At 37.6% G+C, this 24,926-nt stretch overlaps 1 protein-coding gene across 1 annotated transcript in view; it reads left to right on the forward strand.

The window, feature by feature from the left end:
• PRTG (protogenin) overlaps positions 1 to 17,862 on the forward strand; it is a 122,522-nt gene extending 104,660 nt beyond the window's left edge. Inside the window, exons 15-20 of the mRNA XM_061182092.1 lie at positions 3,070 to 3,240; positions 11,697 to 11,879; positions 13,307 to 13,427; positions 14,712 to 14,877; positions 16,689 to 16,793; positions 17,281 to 17,862. Of these exons, the coding sequence (XP_061038075.1) occupies positions 3,070 to 3,240; positions 11,697 to 11,879; positions 13,307 to 13,427; positions 14,712 to 14,877; positions 16,689 to 16,793; positions 17,281 to 17,685 (1,151 nt within the window). The 3' untranslated portion in view covers positions 17,686 to 17,862. The remainder of the gene's footprint in view (positions 1 to 3,069; positions 3,241 to 11,696; positions 11,880 to 13,306; positions 13,428 to 14,711; positions 14,878 to 16,688; positions 16,794 to 17,280) is intronic.
• The last annotated feature ends 7,064 nt before the right edge of the window (positions 17,863 to 24,926 follow it).

The following is a 24,926-nucleotide window of genomic DNA, read 5'->3' on the forward strand; positions in this document are numbered from 1 at the left end:
ACACACACACATACACACACACACACACACACACACGTCACTTTGAAGAAGATACTACCCTGCTTGCCACCTACCAGTCTACGTGTATGTATTTATTTTGTTTCTTAACTTTTGAAGTTTCTTTTCCTTTATTACAGTAAAAATATTTTTCTTCTCAATGTATTGCACAAGCAAGTGGGCTTAAATTTAGGGTCTCTTTAGGGGGTGCTACATTTTCTAAGAACAGGTGTGCTGTGCAAGGCTGCACCCAAGTAATTTAAAATGGAAGAAAGTGAGTAACATATTTAATGATGTTAGGAGCCCACATTAAAATCTAACGTGAACAGTAGCTTGATGCTGTGCATAGTGCAGTATAGATGATACCTGATTGAGCACCAATTCTGTAGCTTACCAACGGCAGTTGCTAAAATATTTCATGTCTCTAAACCTGCATTTCCTTTTTTTAAAAATTAATTTTTATTGGAGTATAGTTGCTTTACAATGTTGTGTTAGTTTCTGCTGTACAGCAAAGTGAATCAGCTGTATGTATACATATATCCCCTCTTTTTTGGATTTCCTTCCCATTTAGGTCACCACAGAGCACTGAGTAGAGTTCCCTGTATATATACAGTATATAGCTGTATATATACAGCTATATACAGTAGGTTCTCATTAGTTATCTACTTTATACATAGTATCAATAGTGTATATATGTCGGTCCCCATGTCCTAATTCATCCAACCCCCCCCACCCCTGGTATCCATACATTTGTTCTCTACATCTGTGTCTCTATTTCTGCTTTGCAAATAAGTTCATCTGTATCATTTTTTTAGATTCCATATATAAGCGATATTATGCGATATTTGTTTTTCTCTTTCTGACTTACTTCACTCTGTATGACAGTCTCTGGGTCCATCCACGTCTTTGCAAATGGCACAATTTCATTCCTTTTAATAGCTGAGTAATATTCCATTGTGTATATATACCACATCTTCTTTATCCATTCCTCTGTTGATGGACATTTAGGTTGCTTCCGTGTCCTGGCTATTGTAAACAATGCTGCAGTGAACATTGTGGTGCATGTATATTTTGAGTTATGGTTTTCTCCAGGTACATGCCCAGGAGTGGGATTGCTGGGTCATATGATAGTTCTATTTTTAGTTTTTTAAGGAACCTCCATACTGTTCTCCATAGTGGCTGTATCAATTTACATTCCCACCAACAGTGTAAGAGGGTTCCCTTTTCTCAACACCCTCTCCAGCATTTATTGTTTGTAGATTTTTTGAATATGGCTATTCTGACCAGTGTGAGGTGATACCTCATTGTAGTTTTGATTTGCACTTCTCTAATAATTAGCAATGTTGAGCATCTTTTCATGTGCCTCTTGGCCATCCATATGTCTTCTTTGGAGGAATGTGTATTTAGTTCTTCTGCCCATTTTTTGATTGGGTTGTGTTTTTTTTGTTTTTGTTTTTTTGATATTGAGCTGCATGAGCTTTTGTATACTTTGGATATGAATCCCTTGTCAGTTACCTTGTTTGCAAATATCTTCTCCCATTCTGAGGGTTGTCTTTTCGTCTTGTTTATGGTTTCCTTTGCTGTGCAAAAGCTTTTAAGTTTAATTAGGTCCCATTTGTTTTTTTTTGTTTTTATTTTCATTACTCTAGGAGATGGGTCAAAAAAGATCTTGCTGCAATTTATGTCAAAGAGTGTTCTGCCTATGTTTTCCTCTAAAAGTTTTATAGTGTCCGGCCTTACATTTAGGTCTTTAATCCTTTTTGTGTTTAGGTGTTAGGGAGTGTTCTAATTTCATTCTTTTATATGTAGCTGTCCAGTTTTCTCAGCTCCACTTATTGAAGAGGCTGTCTTTTCTCCATTTTATATTCTTGCCTCCTTTGTCATAGATTAGGTGACCATAGGTGTGTGGGTTTATCTCTGGGCTTTCTATCTTGTTCTGTTGATTTATATTTCCATTTTTGTGCCAGTACCATACTGTCTTGATTACTGTAGCTTTGTAGTATAGTCTGAAGTCAGGGAGCCTGATTCCTCCAGCTCCATTTTTCTTTCTCAAGATCGCTTTGGCTCTTTGGGGTCTTTTGTGTTTCCACACAAATTGTAAAATTTTTTGTTCTAATTCTGTGAAATATGCCATTGGTAATTTGATAGGGATTGCATTGAATCTGTAGATTGCTTTGGGTAGTATAGTCATTTTCACAATATTAATTCTTCCAATCCAAGAACATGGTATATCTCTCCATGCATTTCCTTTTCTCTAGAATGATGGTGAAGGTGTAGATGGTCTGTAAGGACCATTGCAGCTCTATTTTAATGATGCTGAGAGAAAACAAAGGATATTTATTTAAGTGAGCATTGGGCTGTTTTGCTATGGTTTTGGCAATATTCCATATGTGAGGTAGTGCCTAAAACCAGCTCTTCACACCTTTAGCTCATATTGAACATGGGCTCCACTAAAATCCCAAGACTTCACTACCTTTCATAAATATAAGGTATTAGTCTAAGATAGATATAAGGTAAAGGTAGATAAGATATAAGGTAAGGTAGATATAAGGTAAAGTCTGTTCTATAAACTCACTGATTTACAATGATTTGGAGAGTAACTGAATGTTTCAGTCTCAGAAGTATTTCTTGAGTGGCTTCCTAGATCAGATTAAATATACATTCTATGCATTTTAGTAAGAAATGTAGTTTAGCTTCAGTACCTAATAGAGTGAGTAATGCACAGGTGCCCTGGTGGAACTGTAAACCTTTCTAGTTGTCCATGTGGCAAAACAATATAAAGAGCCCTAAAAATGCTGACAACCTTTGACTTAGTAGTTCCTCATCTAGGAATCTACCACCTCCTTTATATATTTTTAATGTTTTAAACATTATAAAAATGAAATGAGTTTTCAGATAAAGAAGAGAAAAATCGTATTTTGATATTGTCACTAATGAGCTGTAAAAGCTGTGATTTTGAGATGTTTTTATAGTAGTTTCTAGTTTTTTAAACTCTTATCTGTGCCTGTCCAGGTATTTGAGTACTTAATGACCATTTTCTCCTAATACAATATTTTCTACATGTGTGCACAGCACCAGCAGGCCCACCAGTTGGAGTGAAAGTGACATTGATAGAGGATGACACTGCCCTGGTTTCTTGGAAACCTCCTGATGGCCCAGAGACGGTTGTGACGCGCTACACTATCTTGTATGCATCCAGGAAGGCCTGGATTGCAGGAGAGTGGCAGGTCCTACACCGAGAAGGTATATATGATCATAATTTACCAAAGGGCATGAAAAGTCAGGTTATTAATGATAAGGAAACAAAGGGAAAGAGGGATCTAGAGTTTGTTTTGAATTTATGTTTATGAGGTAACAAATGATTAAGGATTTTAGTTTTGTTCAAAGGACATTGGGAAGCCATCAACATACTTTAAGCATGAGCCTGATTTCACACTTCAGAAAAATCACTCTGAGTATTGTGAATAGAAGAGGTTTGGTAGAGGAGGAGTAGAGGTAAGAGTAATGCAAGGAGACTAGGCAGTGATTGTTGCGGTCCAGGAAAGAGAATGATAAGCCCGGGTTAGGGTGGCAAGGAGTGAGATGGAAAGAAGAGGGTGGTTGAAAGACAGTAAGGAGGTAAAATTAACAGGACTTGGTCACTAAGGGAGGGAGAGAGAAGGTAAGGAAGTGAGAATTGTTATAGGTAATTACTAGATTTCCAGTGGTTGTGTGTCTTGCACTGGAGTAGCAAACACTGGAGGAAGACCTGGTTTAATGGAGAAGACTTTTGTACAGCTACTAAAATGGTCCACATGCAAATAAATTGACCCATATGAATATTAGGGTCCACTTAAGTACAGGGAAAAGCTGATTAGGGCTTAGGAACACTGAATTTAAATTGTTTAATACCAATTTTATTTTGGCTGAGAAAAACTGTATTCTAGAATTTAACATTCTTACTTCATACTGTTATAATATGCCCTTTTTAAATTTTGGAATCTTTCATTTGGACAGGTCTCATATGCCAATGTTTGGATGGACCATCACATAAATAGTATAATTTCATGATTTTGATACTTCTTTTAACTTTTTATTGAATTATAGTTGATTTTGATACTTTTTAAATTCAGACATGCATGCTAAGAACTGTTTTCCAGGCAATGAAAAGCTTAAGAAGGATTTTGAGAAGGAAATTTGTTTTACATCTACATATTCTAAATACTTTACAGTGCCAGGCACTTCCACATACATTTTAACTTTTAAGGGGAATATTTACCCAGTTAAGAGAATACACTCTAAGGTCACTTAATGTGGATGTAATCAATATAACACTTTTGTAATTGTAAAATAAAGAAATGGTAACAGAAGCTGGAGTTTTGATAGTTGCATATTCCTATTTTTCATTAAGCAGGTGCCCCACTAAGTAATGATTTCCTAGTCACTGAACAGCCTGGAAAGTAATAATAAGTACCTGCCAGCAATACAATTTTGTGTTTTATCCATTATCTATTGCTACCTAACAAACCACTCTAAAACTCAGCCATTTTATTTTCTCACATTCTCTGAGTCAGTAGTTTGGACTTGGATCAGCTGGGCAGTTCTTCTTTTGGTGTCTCCTGAGGTCACTCATGAGGCTCTGATCATCTCAGGGTTTCAACAGGGTGTGGGTAGCATAAAAACAGTGAGAGAATTCCAAAATCCGGGAGAGAGGGAAGAGGCCCCACACACAAAGCTTTGCAGACCTCTGCCTGATTCACATTTGCTAACATCCCACTGGCAAAATGAACCATGTAGGCAAGCCCAGACTTAGTGTGGGAAGGGACTGCCCACAGGTATGGAGAGATGGAAGCATAATTTATGCAGGGCTATTCATCTTACAGTCTGCCACAATATTCTTAAAATATATAATTCAGTTTTCATTAATTAATTCCAAAATGATTTATTGACACAACATTTGACCAAGTGACTAACCTGATTTAATGAGTGTTATATAAGTACTAATAAAAGAATTTTGATCTCATGAGCACGTATTTCCTTTGGCTCTTCATTTGTACCTGCCTAAAAAGAAACAGTATTTAGTTTTGGTTCTTTTTAATGCATTCATTTGTCAGTTTCAGACAAGGCCCAGAAAACAACATTTTTGCCTCATTGATGGCCCAATAGCGAAATGAATTGTAATTAGAGGTTTTTACTTCTGTACAAGCCTTCCTAACTATATAATAAAGCATAGGGGGAAAAATTCTATTTTTGCCATTATGGTGCTTGTGTAAGTTTAAGAAACATTATCAGTGCAGAGCTTTTGTCTTTTGTTAAATGTAGGGAACCTCTTTCATAGCTAATGCTAGTAATTCATAGAGAACAAAATAAACAATATAAGTAAAAAGCAATTGAGTTTACTTTTTTCAGAGAGAAAAATATAAAGAGTTTGAGGGGGCTTCCCTGGTGGTGCAGTGGTTAGGAGTCCGCCTGCCAATGCAGGGGACGCGGGTTCAAGCCCTGGTCCGGGAGGATCCCATGTGCCGCGGAGCAGGTAAGCCCGTGCACCACAGCTGCTGAAGCCTGCGTGCCTGGGGCCTGTGCTCTGCAACATGAGAGGCCACCTATGAGAGGCCTGCGCAGTGCCGCGGGGAGTGGCCCCCACTTGCCGCAGCTGGAGAAGGCCCGCATGCAGCAATGAAGACCCATGGCAGCCAAAAAATTAATTAATTAATTAATTAAAAGAAAAGAGTTTGAGTTACTTATAAACAAAAAGCAAAGAATACAACATGGCATTTAAAGAAAAAAAGAAATTAGTCTATAGTATCTAATTTTGGCAACTTTTGGAAAAGATAATGGTGTAGAAAAATTGGGGGAAAAAAGAGAAAGACTATCAGTGTCTCATATATATCTATTAATCTGCTATACGTATTATGTTTATACACATTTATGTGTATAATTAATTCACATATTTATTGCCAAGTGGAACAAGATTTTTTTCATTAGTCAAAACATTTAAAAAATGTTCCTGGTGACCATATATTTGTGGCTAAAATGAGACATTGTAAAATGAGTTAGCAGAAATGCAGTATGAAATTATGCCTGTGTGTAATTTAAAGTGGGTCAGAAATTACAGCCTTTACCTTCCTGATATTGCTGTAAATCAGCACAAAGTACTCAATTATTTAAACCTACAAGGCACTGTAGGAAATCATGCTCTACTACAGCAGTTTCTGGACTCTGTTCCTTACAGCATTAGTTTCCCAAGATCATAAAGGCGCCCTGCTTCAAAAAAAAAAAGTTCCATAACTAAAAAAGTTTGAGAAACATCATATACCGTTTCCTCCTATTAGAGATTGACATCGGAAATTAAAGTCCTTCAGTAAAGGAATCCATTTAACTTAATATTTACCAAATAACTTGGACTACTAATAGTAAGAACATATTGATTTATTAAATATTGAGGGATTACTATGTGCCAGGCTCTTTTCTAGGCATTGGCAATACCACAGTGAACAACAGAATGTCCCTTTCTCATTAGCACTTACATCTCAGGTAACAAACAAATATATAAATATTCAGGTAGTGTCACGAGTGCTAAGAAGAAAGCTACAATAGGGGAAAGAATAAAGTGATGGAGGTAGTGGGATAAGTTCTTTTGAAAGAAATGACATCTGAGCAGAGCCATATGGGTATCTGGGGGAAGTGCAAAGGCCCTGAGACAGAAGTGTACTTGGCATTTTAGAGGAACAACAAGACGGCCAGGGAGGCTAGAGTGAGGGGAAGTGGGAAATGAGGTGGAGAGGTAGCCAAGGGAAGATCAGGTAGGCCAGACTTCCTGGACCACGGATTTTTTTCTAAGAGGGATGGAAGACATTGATCTGATTTACATTTTGAAAGGATTACTTTGGCAACCCCCTAACAGCCTACCTGAAAAATTGACTATAAGGAGGTAAGAGTAGAAATTGGGAAACCATTTATTTTTTTCTTTTTTCTTTTTTTTAAAGTATATTTTATTTTATTATTTATTTATTTATTTATTTATTTTTGGCCACGCCATGGGGCATGTGGGATCTTAGTTCCCCGACCAGGGATTGAACCCATGCCCCTCACATTGAGAGCGTGGAGTCTTAACCACTGGACCACCAGGGAAGTCCCTGGGAAACCATTTAATTCGCAGGTGTCTTTGTGAGAGCCAATGGCAGTTTGGCCAGGGATAATAACAAGGAAGGTAATAAGAAGCTATGAGAACCTAACTTGAAAGAACAGTCTACTCGATTTGCCACAGATTGATGTGGGGTATAAGAAAAAAAAAGAAGCAAAATTGGTGGGGGAAATCAAAAGTTTGATTTTGAACATGTTACATTTGAGATGCCTCTTGGATGTCCAAGTTAGAGAGGTTGAATAAGCGGTGGGAGGGTTAAGTTCATGGGAGAGGTATGGACTAGTGGTATAACTTAGAAGTCATCAGTATGGAGATGAAGTTAAGACTGTGGAATTGAAAAAAAAAATCACCTAGTGTGGACAGAAGAGAGAAAGGTATGAGACTGCATACTGGGACTTTTCTCCAACCGTAAAATCTTACGCTTTGCTTTTTTTAAATTAATTAATTTATTTTATTTTACTTATTTTTGGTTGCGTTGGGTCTTCGTTGCTGCACGCGGGCTTTCTCTAGTTGTGACGAGCGGGAGCTACTCTTCATTGTGGTGCACGGGCTTCTCACTGCGGTGGTTTCTCTTGTTGCAGAGCATGGGCTCTAGGCACGCAGGCTTCAGTAGTTGTGGCACATGGGCTCAGTAGTTGTGGCCCACGGGCTCTAGAGCGCAGGCTCAGTAGTTGTGGCTCACTGGCTTAGTTGCTCCACAGCATGTGGGATCTTCCCGGGCCAGGGCTTGAAGCCGTGTCCCCTGCATTGATGGGCGGATTCTTAACCACTGCACCACCAGGGAAGCCCCCAGAGTCTAATATATTCTGAGAGGTTTTTTGTTTTTTTTTGTTTTTTGTTTTTAGCATGAAACAGTGTTTTATTGTATAGGTTAAAAGCATTTGTAAGATTTGATAAATCTTTACTGAGTAGTGTATAAGTCAGGGTGCTCCAGAAAAAGAGAACCAATAGGATTTGCATGTGTGTGTGTGTATGTATGTACAGATAGGTAGGTAGGTAGGTAGATAGAGAGAGAGAGAGGAGAGAGAGAGAGAGAGATTGAGATTGAAGGAACTGGGGATGCTAAATCTGAAATTTGCAGAGCTGGTCAGCAGGCTAGAAATTCTGACAGGAGTTGATGTTGAAGTCTTGAGTCTGGAGGCAGAATTCTTTCCTCTTCAGGGGTACTCAGTCTTTTTTCTTAAGGCCTTAAACTGATTCGATGAGGCCCACCCGTATTATGGAGGGTAATTTGCTTTACTCAAAGTCTACTGGTTTAAACATTAATTTCATCTTAAAAAAGAAAACTTCACAGCCATATCTAGACTGGTGTTTGAGCTAGCAACTGGACACTATTGCCTTGCCACGTTGATATATAAAACTAACCAGCATAAGTACCCATTAGGCACTAAGCATTGCTCTGGACACTGGGGACACAGCAGTGAACTAAAGAGAGGAGGTCCCTGAGCCCCGTGAAGCTTGTGTTCTTATAAAAGTCTGAATGTCATTTCCAGGGTGAGTTGGGGGTGGGAGGGGCAGACAGAGGAGGAGCTGGGGAGGTTGGGGTCTGGGAAGCCAGAGAAGAGACACGTGATAGCGTGAAGGTATGGGGTGATGTTAAGACTGGAGTGACAGCGGTGTGCCTGGAGTGGAAGGCGCTAATTGGAGGCAAAATGAATAGTAATTAGTATTTGGGGATGGACACCAACTCTTCATTTTACAGAGAAGAAAACTCAGATCTGGAGAGGTGATATGACAAGTTCAAGATCTTGTGACATATGGTGACATTCTTTTTTTTTCCTATAAATTATTTATTTATTTTTGGCTGCGCTGGGTCTTCGCTGTGGTGCGTGGGCTTCTCATTGCAGTGGCTTCTCTTGATGCGGAGCATGGGCTCTAGGCGCATGGGCTTCAGTAGTTGTGGCACGTGGGCTCAGTAGTTGTGGCTCGCAGGCTCTAGAGCGCAGGCTCAGTAGTTGTGGCGCACAGGCTTAGTTGTTCCGTGGCATGTGGGATCTTCCCAGTCCAGGGCTTGAACCCGTGTCCCCTGCATTGGCAGGCGGATTCTTAACCACTGCGCCACCAGGGAAGCCCTGCTTTTATATTTTAAATGAACATTCCTTTGGTAACAAATGGCTCATATTTTAGTATAAGTTCAGTTGGTATTTACTGAGAATTATCTTGTGCAAAGCATTATGCTAGCCACCTTCAGCTGTTCACATGTGAAAAACAATTTCTGTCCTCCAGAAAGGGAAGAGGGGAGATCCGAGGTGAGGAGGAAGACTTACTTTCATTGAGTGTATACACTTGTGTCAGACACTTGTCCATGGTAGTTCATTTAATCCTTATAACAATTATATGAGGTGGGAATTATTGCCCCCACGAGGAAAGTAAAGTTCAGTGACATGCCCCAAGTTGCAAATTACTTAATTGGTAACGTGCCAGGACTTGATCAACATTGATCCAACGCCAAGCCTGTTCCACTGTCTGGTGTGTGAAACTCCTAGTCTAGCTAAAAGTTCAGACGCTCTAAAAGGTTGTAGACTGAAATAATCACACCAGCTGGAATTTAGACCGTTTGCTGAGAGAATATAGGGACAGTCAGATCACTTTAATATTTGGGAACTGGTTTAACTGTGCTCATATGGGAACCAGAATGTTAAGTTTCCTTTTTTTTGTCTGAAGGAAGACTTTCTGTGGGAGAAAGGGGAGTGTGCATACACACACATACACACAAAGCTCAACCATTTGTAATGTTTAAATTAAGCGAAAGAATTTTAATTTCAGGGAGTGATTGGTTTTGCCAAACACTTTCTAAAATTAAATGTAAAGTATGGTAAAATGGAGACTCAATTTATTTATATGTTGGTGAAGAAATTGAAATGTTCTTCCTTCTAGCTAATGGTAACATGTCACAATACGTTGTTGCTTTTTAATTCACCTGCCTAAGAGCAAGTGGCAGTGGAAAGACTCTTCCTGATTCTAAATAGGGGTCAGTGTGTTTATTCAACAGTTGTGTATTCAAGTAGCTCACGCTCTTTCTAGGCCAGGTTGAAACCGGAGCACATGAAAGCAAACCGCGTTCAGCTCCTTGCACTGCCACTGGGTTCGGCTCCCTCCCACCATGTGACCTGCAGAGGTAGCCTCTGAGTCATGGCCTCAGCTCTAAGATCACCCTGCGTTTTGCTTGCATAATGAACTATATTGTGGCAAGTGCACTAGAGTAGCCAGCTCTGAGCTGGCGGTGACAGCTACCAGCTGTTGTAAGCTCTCTAAAACTATTTATTGTAAGGGTGCCCTGCATCAGGAAAAAAATGAGAAGAAATTACCCCAGGGAAGCTAGGTTTCCCTGTGAATATCCACACACAAATGCAGTGCAAGAACAACTTCCTGGTTGAATTTCTTTTATACCTGCTTTCTTAACATTAGGACTAATTCCTGGGGTGGGATTCCCTTTGTAAGAAAAATACTTCAGTGCCGTGGCAGGACAAGAGCAGAAAGACGCCTCAAGAAATAGCAGTGCCCAAATAGGAATCCTTCTTGGCAGTCATACCATCGGAGAAGATACCTTTCAATACCAAATATATATAAATTCAAATGATGATTACTTTTGGAGAGAAGTAGATGCTAGCCAGGTTGCTGGTGATAATTTTGATAGTTAATCTGGGGTCTCGGCCTTCAACACCCTGAGGTTCCTACATAACTTTGGCATCTTCTTGCCTGTTTATATTCAGGAAATCTTAGATAATGATTAGGAGGGTGAAAAATGTATTCATACTTTCAAGAATAATTGTTGTTTCTAATTCAAGAAATAAGAACAAAATCATCTATCACAGTTACTGTAAGTGGTTTAAACATTTCTAAAAGAAAAATAAAAAAGATACTCATTGGAGTTCCCTGGCAGTCCAGTGGTTAGGACTCAGCGCTTTCACTGCAGTGGTCATGGGTTCAGTCCCTGGTCAGGGAACTAAAATCCTGCAAGCGGTGAGGCGTGGCCAAAAAAAAAAAAGAGTCTCACATTGGATTTTTTAAATCTACTTGTAATTGTTGAATCTGAGTTCATTGTGTTATTTTGTCTTTACCTGTGTTTGAAATATTCCATAATAAAATGTTTTTAATGCTATTTGTATCCATACCTATGTAAAGAGTAAAAAATTACATATATGTTTATATTTTTTTTTTGGTAAAAAAAAGTGTGTATTTATATATATATATGTATATACATATATGTATCCAAACAAAAATACATGTTGATTTTACGAGCTACTCTTAAAACAAAGTTACAGAGAAGGATTATATAGGGGCAGTGTGCATGGCACAATGTTAAATGAAAACTCTAGGATATAAAAATGCATGTAGTAAATATGTACTCACACATGTACAGTACACACATACACGTACACATACAAATACACAAAAATGTTAACAATGGGAGATTGTCATTTTATTTATATTTATCTTTATTTTACAGATGTTTTATAATAAATGTGTTATTTTTATAATCAGAAAAATATTTTAAAAATAAAGGACCATGGTTGTGTGATTAAAAGAATAAATAAAAGATAGTTTACTTAATTTGTAATTGATATATTTATAGGGGCAATAACCATGGCTTTGCTAGAAAACCTTGTGGCAGGAAATATATACATTGTCAAGATATCTGCATCCAATGAGGTAGGAGAAGGACCCTTTTCAAATTCTGTGGAGCTGGCCGTACTTCCAAAGGAAACTCCTGAATCAAATCAGAGGCCCAAGCGTTTAGATTCTGCTGATGTCAAAGGTCTGTATACTGCCATAATCATTGATTTTCCTTAAGAAAAGAAAACACACATACTTTTTCCCAGCTCCCCTCTGCTTTATTTCTGCTCCTACCATGACCACGTCCCTAAACCCATACTCGGCTCCTTGAATTCTCGCTGGCGAGGTTCTGATGCTGTGGAGCTGCATGGTGCTCTCTGCACTCCTAGAAGGAGAACACACTTACCTCAGAACTAACCGCGGTTTTCAGACCGCTGTGTCCCAGTTACTTCTCTTCCCAGCTGTGCATCCACCAAGACAGATGAGCCACATCACCCCTGAGCTGATGGGAGCAGGCGTCTGGGGGTCTGTGGAAATAAATGGCAGTGATGGTTGTGGTGTTCAAGCTATGAAGAGCATGGTTTTCATTAAGAGTTTTCCCCACCAAAAACAACAAACAAACAAAAACAAAAAACCCATCCTCTCCAGAGTGAAAGTTATTTCTCTCCAGAAAGCAATTGGAAAAAAATACCTTTAAAGAGCCGTTCTCACTCCACTCAGGGTATCGTCCTTCTGTTCTGAAGGACGCCGGGGGCCCCCTGTGACCCAGGACTAGACAACTCCTTTTCCTCTCTCTGGGGGAGGGGGCCTGGGTGGCGATGCAGGGTGTGGCAGGGACAGCTTCAGATCGAGGAGATGCCAGCTGAATTCATGGCGGGATCAAAGGCTCTTAGTTCCTCAGAGGATAGTCATTCAGTATTGTGTGCGCTTTGGGGATGGACACTGGGAAGGAGAGAGAGAAACAAAGAGAAGGGCAGGGCAGTCGGATTTAAGCACAGGAAGGAGGTAGCCACAGTAGCTGCCATATCATCAGGGGAAGCGGAGAGCAAGGCTCATATCCGCTTCTCAGATACCTTGCTAGTCAAAGTGCCTAGAGACCAGCAGCGTAAATGGCACCCGGGAGCTTGTCAGACATGCAGAATTGTGCGTGGGCTCTACCCCAGACCTCGTGAATCAGCGTCTGCATTTTAACATATCCCCTAGTGACTCTTATGCACATTAAAGTTTGAGAAGCACTGCTGTGTAAATGAAAATACATAAATGGAAAACTAATCTTCAATATACAGATCTGCTTTTAAGGTAATATGACATGAAAGCTACCCTTTGGCCTATCAGTGAACATCTATGCCTTGTGCCTTTTAGCGTTATAAATTATGAACTGATGTTCATGTTTGATATAATAATATAATACCTGGAACTCATATTTAGAATCTTCAATATGAGACGATAAGCCAATTTTAAGGTCACTGATAAAAGAGTAATACGTCTTTTTTGCTTAGACACAGATACTGTCAAAAGTTTTCCTATGAGAGGAAGGCAAATTATTGAAAAGCTAATATCTGAGAATTATGATAAATGGAATCATTTATTTTTCTGATTGACTCTGAGTACATGTGTTTCCCCTTCTAGTTTATTCAGGCTATTACCATCTGGACCAAAAATCAATGACCGGCATTGCTGTAGGTGTTGGCATAGCCTTGACCTGCATCCTCATCTGTGTTCTCATCTTGATATACCGAAGTAAAGCCAGGTGTGTTTCCATTGCTGGAGATGTTGATGTGGTTAAAAAACATTTAAATTACAGTAACCACAGAAACAAATTGAAATCAAGTGCCTTTTAGAGTAACTGGGATTTTTCACTTTAAAATGAATGTATTATTACTTGGGTTCTTACAGCTATAGAGATGTGCTCACTTTGGAAGATTATTCTCTCACCATTTGAAAAAAGTTACTGTACCAACAAACTACTCTTAAATGAGGACCTAGTTTTCTCATTTCCTTGGTATTTTGAGAAACACAAAGTATATCCTTTGGATTTTTTAAAAAACTAACCCACTTAATATGATGTATCTGCTGATTGAGGGATTCCTTACTGACTGGAATATTTTCATATTTAAGTAGCCTGAAATGTCTGAGTCACTTGAGAGCTCTACCCTCACCACCACAGGTCATATGTTTGGGATTCTCCAGACATGGATTAAAACAAATGTAATAACTAGGGATTAATTCTCTATAAACTCTTGTCAGGCAATTTTATCAGTGCTTTTGACTTCAGCTAAATTCTCAGCATTCAGTGAACCTCTCTGTTTCTAACCTTTTATATTTTGGCTTTTGCTTTCATTTATTAAGGTTCTTTATTTAAAAAAATCAAAGTCAAATACACATCATTTTTAGGTAATCTCCATCACTAGACTGTCTCCATTATCATAGGTTTTGCAGAGTTTATTCTATATGTTTTTGGTACTTGTGCATAGAAACACACTCAGAAAACATGTTAATGAAAGAGTTAGTTCTAAAGTTTTTTGTATATGGAACTGGCTTAATTTTATTTTCCAAGTTTCTCACTTCAAGATTTTTTTAATGAAATCTTTATGTACATTGTTTTAGTGATGCCCAAATCTTGCATAAGTGCTACTGTAAATTTGTCATCGTTAATTGTTACGTTAGTGTGACAATCTGCAGACCTGAAGGAGAACATGTAAATTTTTTAAACTATAGTTTCTGCGTATATTATAAATAAGCGACAATAATAAATAATAGTACTTTATAAATATTAAGGTTTTTACTAAGTGTAAAGAGTAATTTTATATAAACAGACCTTGGGACAAAAAGAAAGAAGCCTTCTCACATCATAAAAGTTTACAGCAGTGAGTTGGAGTTATAATCTAATAGTTTCTAAAGATATTTGAGAAACAAGCATTAAGGAACTCCATTGTTTGCAAAGTTGCGAACTTCCCGGATTTCACCAAATTTGGTACATTTGCTTCTCTCTTCTTGTGGACTTAGAAAATTTCCTTTCCTTGCAATATTTCAGGAAATCAACTGCCTCCAAGACAGCACAGAATGGAACTCAACAATTATCTCATACCAGTGCCTCCCTAGCCAGTGGAAATGAAGTAGGAAAGAACCTGGAAGGAGCTCTAGAAAATGAAGAGTCCTTAATGCCAATGATCATGCCGAACAGCTTCATCGATGCCAAGGTACTCTGAGCTGAGGGACTGTTGTGCTACGTAATCCTTCCTACCATTCATCTTCTCTTTATGCATAAAATCATCTTACCAAAGAATTGTATGTTGAATGTATTGTGTCCATACTCCACATAATGAAATGTGAAACTGTTTCACTCAGATCCTTCCTTGCATACAATATTTGGGGAGAAGATAGGGATAGATAAAAGAATAAAAGATGAAGATAAAGAAAATATGAGAAAGTAGCATAAATTCAATTAGTTCGGATTATATGGAGCTGAGATGTCTTAAATAAGGACATCAAGGTCATCAGTCCATATTTACTATAATTTGGATTGTTCTGTGTATACTGGATGGACAATTTTTTATTAATCCATTCTAAACTTAGTTTATTTGATTTTAGAACTAAATGGAGCCTCAGAACATTCCAAATGTGAATGAAATTTTTTTAAATACAGAGTATATAAATAGATGTCTCAAGATCCTTCCCTGTATGGCCTTAGGAAGTTGGATATAGTAAAGAGGTGTCATTGGAGGATATTACTTCATGTCCTTTCCACTATGTGTAATAATAGTACAGCGATAAGCATTATGAACACCAACTGAAAATTATTTTTAGTCACATTGCAGCATTAGATATCGTGCATTATTATAATAGCCCTCATAACCAATGTGCTGTAAATTAAGTATCCGCAAACTATAGCCCAGCCCAGGCCAGCCTGCAGCCTGTTTTTGTATGGTCATCTCTGAGCTAAGTATGTTTTTCACATTTTTAAAGGGTAGTTTGGGGGGAACAAAAAAGGAGGAAGAGGAGAAAGTGCAGCAGAGGCCATGTGTGGTCTGCAAAGCCTAAGACATTTACTATCTGCCCCTTTACAGGAAAAGTTTGCCAAATCCTGCTATAAATTCTTCTTCCCCAACCTTTCCCTAAAATTTAGAATACCAAAAATATAACAAAATTTCAGGCAATTTTGATGTTAAATTTTATATAATTATATTTAGCAGATGCAATTTACGTGTATCTAGCACAGTAAATATATATATACTATATATATTATGGGTAAATAATAGTAAATTGATTTTTGCTACTCCTGTTGTCTTTTTGTTTGCAACTTAATTTAGCTTTTATTTTCTGATACAAATGTAAGCCATTTAATTCAAATTAATCTAGAACATTAGAAGCTAAAACTTTTAAATAAGCACAGAAAGTACCAAAATACACTGTCATTCTGTTATTACTAACTTGGAACTAGACATGAGAAAGGATTGAAGAGAAGTGAAGTGGGGAGGAAGACTCTAAAATGAAAGGAGACAGAGCAGAGTGGGGGCCTGAAGTGAAGCAGAGAAGCCAGTTTGGAGGCCAGGTCTCTGAATTCCCTTGGGTTAGCCTAAGAGCTGATCCCCCGTCTATTGCCATTTTGTTGAGCATATGTGGGCCCATTTTTCTCTTCCTAAATCCTTTTTAAATTTTTCAATCATGTGGAAAGGTTGAAAAAATTTAATAAATGCACAAATAATTGTCAGTATCTTTTCATACTTTTGTATCTCTATATATTTTTGTTTGCTCTGTCATTTGAAAATAAGTTTTGGAATCCTTACACTTCACCCCAAATACTTCAGCATATATATCTCTCTTAGGAATAAACCTATTATATCTTTTTGATCACTAACAAATACCCTGTATTTGTTGTGTGCTGCTAGTGTAAAAGAAGAAATAATAATGTCTGTGATCATTTTTTTCTTTCAACATTTAAAAATTTTGTGTACTACTTGTAATAAACTGAAATCTATAATATGTGCATTTTCCCCTTTTATATCTCCAGGGAGGAACTGACCTGATAATTAATAGCTATGGTCCTATAATTAAAAACAACCCTAAGAAAAAATGGCTTTTTTTCCAAGAGTCTAAGAAGATAAAAGCTGAGCAGGTAACTCACCCATTAAATGGAAAAAATCTTTTGCTACTCCTGGTATATGAGATGGTAATTTTAAAAAGAGGAAAATGTAAATGAGTTTTTTTTTTTTAACTTCTGTGTTCTTTCTAGCCATGATTTTATTAATTTGGGGCATGACTTTATGGAAAGCCATGGGGATTGATGACCGAAATGACAATTGGAATAGTAATCAGAGCTGTGGTTTTCAGTGGGAGTTGAGGGGCAATGGAGAAAGGGATGAGGCAGGAGCCTGCATCAAAATCACTGAAGAAGCCTTTTGACATTTCACTTGCCCCAGTCATTCTGATGTGTTCCCACTCCTCGGAGAACCACGGACCTAGACAGTTCCTTCATGATTATCTTTTACCCATGTACTCGATCAGTTTGCTATCTCAGCATACATAGAATATGCAAAACCAGATTTGTTATTTTTTAAGAGCACTCTGGTATCACTGATGGTGTTTTATGTATTTTTACCTAGCCTCAAAGAAGATTTACTCAAGCGGTCTGCTTTTACCAGCCAGGCACTACCGTATTAATCAGTGATGAGGACTCCCCCAGCTCCGCAGGTCATACAGCCAGCTTCCCAAGACCCTTTGGTGTTGCAACTGATACTGAGCATTCAGCGAATAGTGAAGGCAGCCACGAAACTGGGGATTCTGGAAGGTTCTCCCATGAGTCCAATGATGAAATACACCTGTCCTCAGTTATAAGTACCACACCCCTGACCCCCAGTTCCTTCACTGGCACTGATTCGAGTGGGGATCCCTCGATGAGAAAGTGTGAAGAACATGCAGTGCCATCAGATGCTGAGCAGATTTCCTCTTCAGTTCCTCAGCCACCATCTGCCATGCTCTGCTTTGATAAAAAGGATTTTCCAATCTAGATAGCCACATCCAGGTATTCTCACCTTTAAGTCTTTCCGAAGGACAGTGAACAGGGAGCCAAAGCCTTTTGTGAAAATCATGGTATCTTATTGGGTATTTCACCTTTTTTGAATGTGTTTTGTTCCTTTATCTTTAAGCTCACGTATTTTGAATGTTTCAGTGTCAGCAATGTGAAAAGACAGTCAAGATATTTGACTGGATTATGAAATATATCACTGGAGCAAAGGGAAGACTTTTGAAAGCCCCTTTGCTGACTATCTACCTCAGTTTGCCACATGGCAAACTCAGAAGACAGCTTTGTTACCTCGTTTGTTGTGATAGTTTCTCAGCTACATAACCGATGATACTTCCTAGTAGCGTTTTGTTTTCATTGCTGTATGTGTAATGTGTGTGATCAAAGGAGTCATATAGGTAGATGAGTAAGAATGTTTATCTGAAGCTCTGATTTAAGAAACAGCAGCAACAAACTATGACCTCTGTATGGTTTGGATAATTTAACACCTCCAGCTGTGAGGACTGAAACCGCAGAGAAGAGAAAAGTGGGACTGTTGACTTTACTGAATGACCAAAACAAAAAAGTATATCTCTTTTGAGAATAGAACTGTTCAGTAGCATACAGGGACTCCTATTGTGTGTAGGGCCTTTATGTTGTGGGCATTAGAGTCTTGAGTGCTTTATCTGCTGTATCCCAAACCTCGGCCTGCCTAGAAGCCGTGCCTTTTCTACCTGCTCCTTTGCCTGACAGTTGGCCAAAGTGCACTGTCTAGTTTGCAAAGCATCCTCAACCTTTCCAGAATTAGTTGCAAAACTCCTTGCAGAAAATTGACTTTCAAAGAGAACAGGTTAGGGTTGGTGTTTTTTTTTTTTAACTCCAGCTTGGCTTAAAGGGGTAAAGAAGTTTCATTAAATATTAATAATGAAGATAAATGCAGCAGTAGACAGTAAAATGAACTTGAGGTTATCGTGGTAACAGTGCCTTCCATTATATATTATGAAGTTCTTTGCCTTATACCTTTTTAATATTCATGAAGTTGTTGAGGATAAGAGTACAAAAAGTTGCCTTAAGAGTTTCTTGGATTTTATCAGTAACTCTTTTGATGTACAGTATTTTATCAAAGCATTTTGGTTTGTTTTTGTGCAGGTTTTGTTTAGGGATAAGTATTCAGAGCTCTACCAACTTGGTTGTATTTTCTTGAATTCTTAAGAGAATTTGGTACTGTTTAATCTTCCTTCAGTGTCAATGCTGTGAATGAGGAATGCTAACTCCAGGAGTGAGTTAATCCTCTTGCTGGTTTGAAATCAGTAAACTGTTTACTTAGCCACATAGAATAGGCCTTCTTTCAGTAATGAGACAGTTACCTGTTAGGTGCCCAGCAGTGAGAGACAATAAAGAATTAAACACATGGTGTAGAGAAGGGACCCCCTTTTCCTTTTAAAAGTATTTCTTCAAATTATCTGGAAATGACTTTTGAGCTGCTTTTTAAAAGGAATCTTAATGGGTATCCCCCTTGAAACCTTTTGTTTATGGAAGTGGGGGGTCGTGTTAAATGGTGTTCTAAAGTCAAAAAAATGTTACTGGACGACAGTCCCACCTCTATCATCTTCTATCCCAGTGTCTGATGACACAGCATTTTTTGGTTGTTTTTTAATCTGTAGTTTTGTGCCAAATTGGATGTGTTCAGAAGTAGAACAGCATTAACTGCTAGCGTGCGCTTCTGAACTAAATTCACAGTCCCCCATTTAGTTATCTAAGTATGGGCTTGATGGCAAAACAAAAAAGCAGAGCTTTAGGTGAACAATCTGAGGCCAGTAAACATGCTGCTCCTGCCTTTATAGCTCCTGTTTATACTACCTCCTTTTAAACTTATTCTAGTGTTATTTTTTTTTTTCCTGTACTCAGGGAACGTTTTGTTACTTTTGAGCTGCCTCATGGAAGCATGGGCAGATTGACAGGGTATGGCGTTTTGGGGTTCATAAGTAGAATTATGTGAGGCCAACTTTTATCAATATCTAAAACTAAGGACTACAGTGAGGTCATTTTACGTTTTTAAACTTTCGTTAAAAGGCAGACAGAATCTAAAGTTGAAACGTCATCCATCGTGTCTCGGACTCTATTAATTTGAATCATTTTAAAAGCCTAAAATGATGATCTGAAGTCCTTAAGGAAAGTATTTAGTTTGTTTTGTTTTTGATGAATAGGCCCATAGTTATTGTAGATCTTTAGGCTATAACTGTTCGCTAATTATTTACCAGTACATTTTTCACTCTTTCACCTTTTCATTTTGTTCTTATATAAGATTTTTTTCATAATAATCCTATTACCAAAGAATTTTCAGTAGAAAGTGAAAATTTGACTATGATTTCCCCCAAAATTGAATTAACTAGAAACATCTATAGGTATGACGCTTATACAAGTAGTTACTAACCCAGAATAATAGGGTTTATCTTGATTGTTGTAGTTAATTAGACTAGTAATTTTAACTACCTTATTGTTACCAGAGCATTTAAAATAAGTTCTTTACCAGCAGATAGTTCCAAAGAATTTCAAGTGTAATTTTTTTTTCTTCAGCAAGTAAATCTTCAGCTATACAGTATTAAAGTATTTTGAAATTGTTGAAACTACTTGTTGTAGAGAAAAAAAAGTCTTTTCACCAAAGATAAATATTTTGGTCTCATTGAATAAGATATTTAGTGAACACCAAAGACTTCTTTTTACTTGGCCAAAGCTAGCTTCTTTGAAGTCTTAAGTATGAAATTGTAACTAAAATGTGAAGGTTCTCTTTCATCTCTCATAGTGGTGTTACTTCATGGTATTTTCACTCTGAAGGGGCTAATATGCAAATAGTAACTATTTTCTTTTCCAAAGACTTATTTGCTGTAAGTACTAATACATGCATGTCATTTTTATGCCAAATATTACAAGATACTGCTCATCAGTATTTTCATACCAAAGATCATGCAAATATATAGATTAGCCTGTAAGTAAGTAAAGATGAGCAGATTTGAAATAAATTTATTTAGAGGCTGATAGGGAATCTAGCTTTAGTAGCAAAAGATATCAAAGGGCTAAGTTTACATAATTAAAAGCAATACAATTATATTGGTATTTATCAGTGTTTTAATTCACGTACTTTTTATCAACAAATTTTTAGAAAACCAAAGATATTTAAGGTTATGTCCACATATAGGCAGATTTAGTTGTACATTAAACTGTTGTTTCTTGTTTTTATGTCAACCAAACTTGTCTCTCCAGAACCCTGTCTGTATACAAATAGCATACATAGGGACTTCCCATTAAATCTGCTGATTCAGCCACAGGATATTTTTGCCAAATGATGTGATACTTTCCTAAGCACCTTGAGTGTGAGATGTCAACAGAAATATCAGCAGGCTTTTCCACTGCAGAGCATTATGGCAACCCCTGAATCAGTCTGTGCTGTCTTCCTCCTGCTTAAAACATTACGTGGTTGACTCTGAAGGCTCGAGGCAGTCCCTTAATAATAGGGATGTTCTCATCTCTGGGGAGCAATGGGATATAACAGGGAAACGAATCATATCACTGTTTTAAGTGGCTGTTCTTTGATAGATGTGCTCTTTAAAGTTGTCCATAAATTGAAATATTTTAATTGCATCAAGGGAACAAAAATCTTTTTCATGAAATCTGGAGTTTTATATTTTGATTAGCCTAAAAGTAAGGACACAGCTTTATCCACTAAGTGGCTTTAAAAAATCAGTTTTGGCACCCCAGGGAAATTAGATCCTCAGTGAAATGCTTTTTATTTGCTTTTGCTTCAAACAAGAGCAGTGCCAATGCTGGGAACAATGACAGTGATTTGCATTGGTGTGTCTTGGCTTCATTAAGGACATATGCCAGAAACTTGCTCATGTTGACAACTCAGGGTCATTGATCAAGTCGATGAAGACACCTTTGGAAACAATTGAGTGTCACAAAAAAAGATGATTTGAAAGGTTTTTTTTTTTTAAACGCTAGAATATCCAGATGTGGTTCCATCTCAGCAGTGGCTGTAGTGATTCACACATACATTTCTATTTCATTGAATATAAATGTTTAATACTGAATGTAAAAAAAGAAAAAAAGTGCCAATACATTGAAAGAGGCATGATTTAAGACTAAACATGTATTTTGTAGACTTTGTTCCTGACGATTTGGCACATGGGTCTCTGGTAAAATTGCTTTGGTTTAATAGTCATAATTTCTGTGGGCTGTGAGCACAGAGTACAGGGTTCTGGAGATCACCATACACAACCAGTTGTCTAATTGTGAATTGTATTGATGTTTAGAAGAACACATACCTAGAATTCTGTGTGAAGTTGATTTATGCTCAGGACATAAGATCACAGGCTAATGCAATGTGTATGTTTGCAGGCTTTAATCTTCTCAGGCGGTTTCCCTTGGTAAGCCTTTGAAGGTGTTTAAGATTAACATGACAGCGTTGCATTTTTACCAGGCAGATACTGTATTATTTTCTTATTGCTGCTGAAATGAGTTACCACGAAGCTGGCCTTGAAGCAACACAAATTTATTCTTACAATTCTGTAGGTCAGAAGTCTGACACAGGTCTCAATGGGATAAAATCAAGGTTTGTTTCCTTGTCTTTTGTGGATTTTAGAAACTGTAGACCCCACCCTCTATTCTCTCTGACCCCACTTCCATTATCATATCTCTTTTTCTGACCCCAACGGGGAAACATTCTCCAGTGTTAAGGACTCACGTGATTAGCTGGGGCCCATCTGCACGATCCAGGGTACTCTCCCCATCTGAAAATTCTTAACTGAATCACCTCTGCAAAATCCTTTTTGCCCTGTATGGTAACATATTCAGGGTCCAGGGATTTGGGCATGGACTTCTGTAGGTGGCCATTCTTTTACCTACAACAGATATATTATTTCTGTAGAATTCTGATCTCCATAAAATGTCTATAGCATTACAGAGATTGGAAGTGTGAAGCCATGTGCCCCTTGGTGATCTTCAAAATGTCAAAGCTATGAAAACCTCGGCTTATCGCCTACTGAATGTTTACATTAAACTTTCTCTCTAAATCACTTGCAAAAACAGTTCGGCTTTAAACTTTTTGAATATGTGCTTTGTAAACTAACATCTCAGTTCTATGTGTTTAACAGAAAGTTTCCTAATATTTGGCTCTAACTTTATGGAATTTCATCAGATATTTTTGAAAACCGTTCATATTATAGTTGAGCTTTCTCCTTTTCTCTTAAGTGATTACGTCGGTGGGGTAGGGTTGGGGGAAAGACCTCAAACGTAGGAACTCAGAGTAGATGAGCAGGACCATGCTCAAGTTCATTCTTCATTTTCTTCTAAAAGCATTTTTTAACATTCACCCTTTCTGATTTTTAAATCGGGTCTGTTTCTTCAGCTTCACCAGCCACTGTTTGGTTTTCAGTTTGATAGCCTCTTGATTCTCCATCAGCCTTAGCAAGAACCTCCACTTGTACTTAGCAGCATGTACATCTCCTAGGAAATTTTGTCTTTGTTTTCTTTGATTTCAATTGTCCCTTTTCCTAGAAAGCTTTAGATTCCACAGCTCTAGTTTGTTCTGATTCCTGGATCATGTCAAGTCAAGCCTTCTTTCAGATTTGAAGGATAATTTATAATTATACCCTAAGTTTCAGCATTTCTTCAATGAATGAAACAAAGCTATCTCCATCATGGGGTAGAGACCATGATGCTATTCTGAGTAAGGTTAAGAGTGCTGGTCATTTTTCAGCCACTTCTGACTCTACTCCTTAGGAAGGGAGAAGGCCATTTACTGAGCGTATGCGATGTGCCAAGCACATCTTCATCCCTGCACACTGCTACATTCTGCAAGGCAAGTATTATTCCCATTTTAGAGATCAGGAAACAGGTTTAAAACCTCTAACTTGCCAAAGATCACAGCTAGTAAGTGGCTTAGCCAAGATACAAACCCAAGTTGGTCCAACTTCAGTGTTTATAGGATTTCTACTATGATAACATCATCTCAGCTAAGACATGATGTTTAATTACCTAGGCTCATAGTGCCTTCCACTGTGTCAACACAACCTGTCCACACAGTCATAGCCAATCAACAGAGAGAAGTCTGTCTTAGTTACGTTCATTTATTCAAGGAGGAATTTAGGAGGCTGGGCTATAACTCATTCTTTGTCATCTCGTGAACTCCCTTCTTCTTTAAAACCTTCTATTTCTCTTAGCGGAAACTGTGTCTGAAAGCTGATGCTTGTGCCTAGAGTTGCAGTAAACAAGGTAGGTATGGTTTCTGGAGTCCTTATCTGTTCAAGCATTTCCTTATTAGACTAGGTGTTCAGAATTGAATTTTATCTTTTGTAATTTTTCTGTAGTCCCCATATCTAAATAGAAACTTATTAACTAGAAAAAGCCAGGTGTGTAAGCAGTCATCCTTTCTTGCTAGATCTGAAGAGCATATTTGTTATTTGAATTCAACCTAATTAATTTAGGAGAGAGCAAAGTTGAGGAGAATCATATAGTAGAACAAGTATAAGGTTAGTCTTCGGCACACCTAAATTCTAGTTTTTGACCATTTTGAGAATTGTTTGGTAGGAAAGTTCTTAACCTATTTTTGTTCCTTTTCTTAACATGAAGTAAGGATACTTTGTTGTGCAGAATGAAGCAGTAGTACTTTGAAAACTTAAAAGTGTAGATAATTATAATCCAAAAGTCATTTCTATAAGGCCGTGAAACATATCTTAACAGATTTTTTTGTTTTACAGGACAGCCTTTCCAATTACATTTTGCCTGTGCTAAAATGAAAAATGTTTGCATTTCCTGTATACGCACCAAAAAAACTAACAGAAGAAAGTGGTGGATAAAAGATGTAGACTGGGATTTAAACACTCATCTTTAATGTAGGTAAATCTATAAGATGAATAGGGGAATTTACAGTGCTTTCGAGAGTACTAAACATGAAATCATCTTATCCTAATTTAAATCTTTCATTTTTTGTTATCTTGGCTTTTAAAGATCTCTCTCTTAAGGAGAGAGTCAAATATCCCCAGAGGGGTAGATGGGTAAGACAGAAGTGCATTTTTAGGATTCTTCTCTAACAGATCTACTTTTTCAAGATTATGGAGCATTTCCAAATTTCTTTAAACTATTTGGAATAAATTTTAGGGTAACACCTACTGGCACCTAATTCTAGTTTACTCAAGTCAACCTTTAAGTCTTATTGACAAGAAATATATGATTATCATCTTTTTTTTAGAG

The sequence above is a fragment of the Eubalaena glacialis genome, chromosome 2 (assembly GCF_028564815.1).
Source record: "Eubalaena glacialis isolate mEubGla1 chromosome 2, mEubGla1.1.hap2.+ XY, whole genome shotgun sequence".
Taxonomy (NCBI): domain Eukaryota; kingdom Metazoa; phylum Chordata; class Mammalia; order Artiodactyla; family Balaenidae; genus Eubalaena; species Eubalaena glacialis.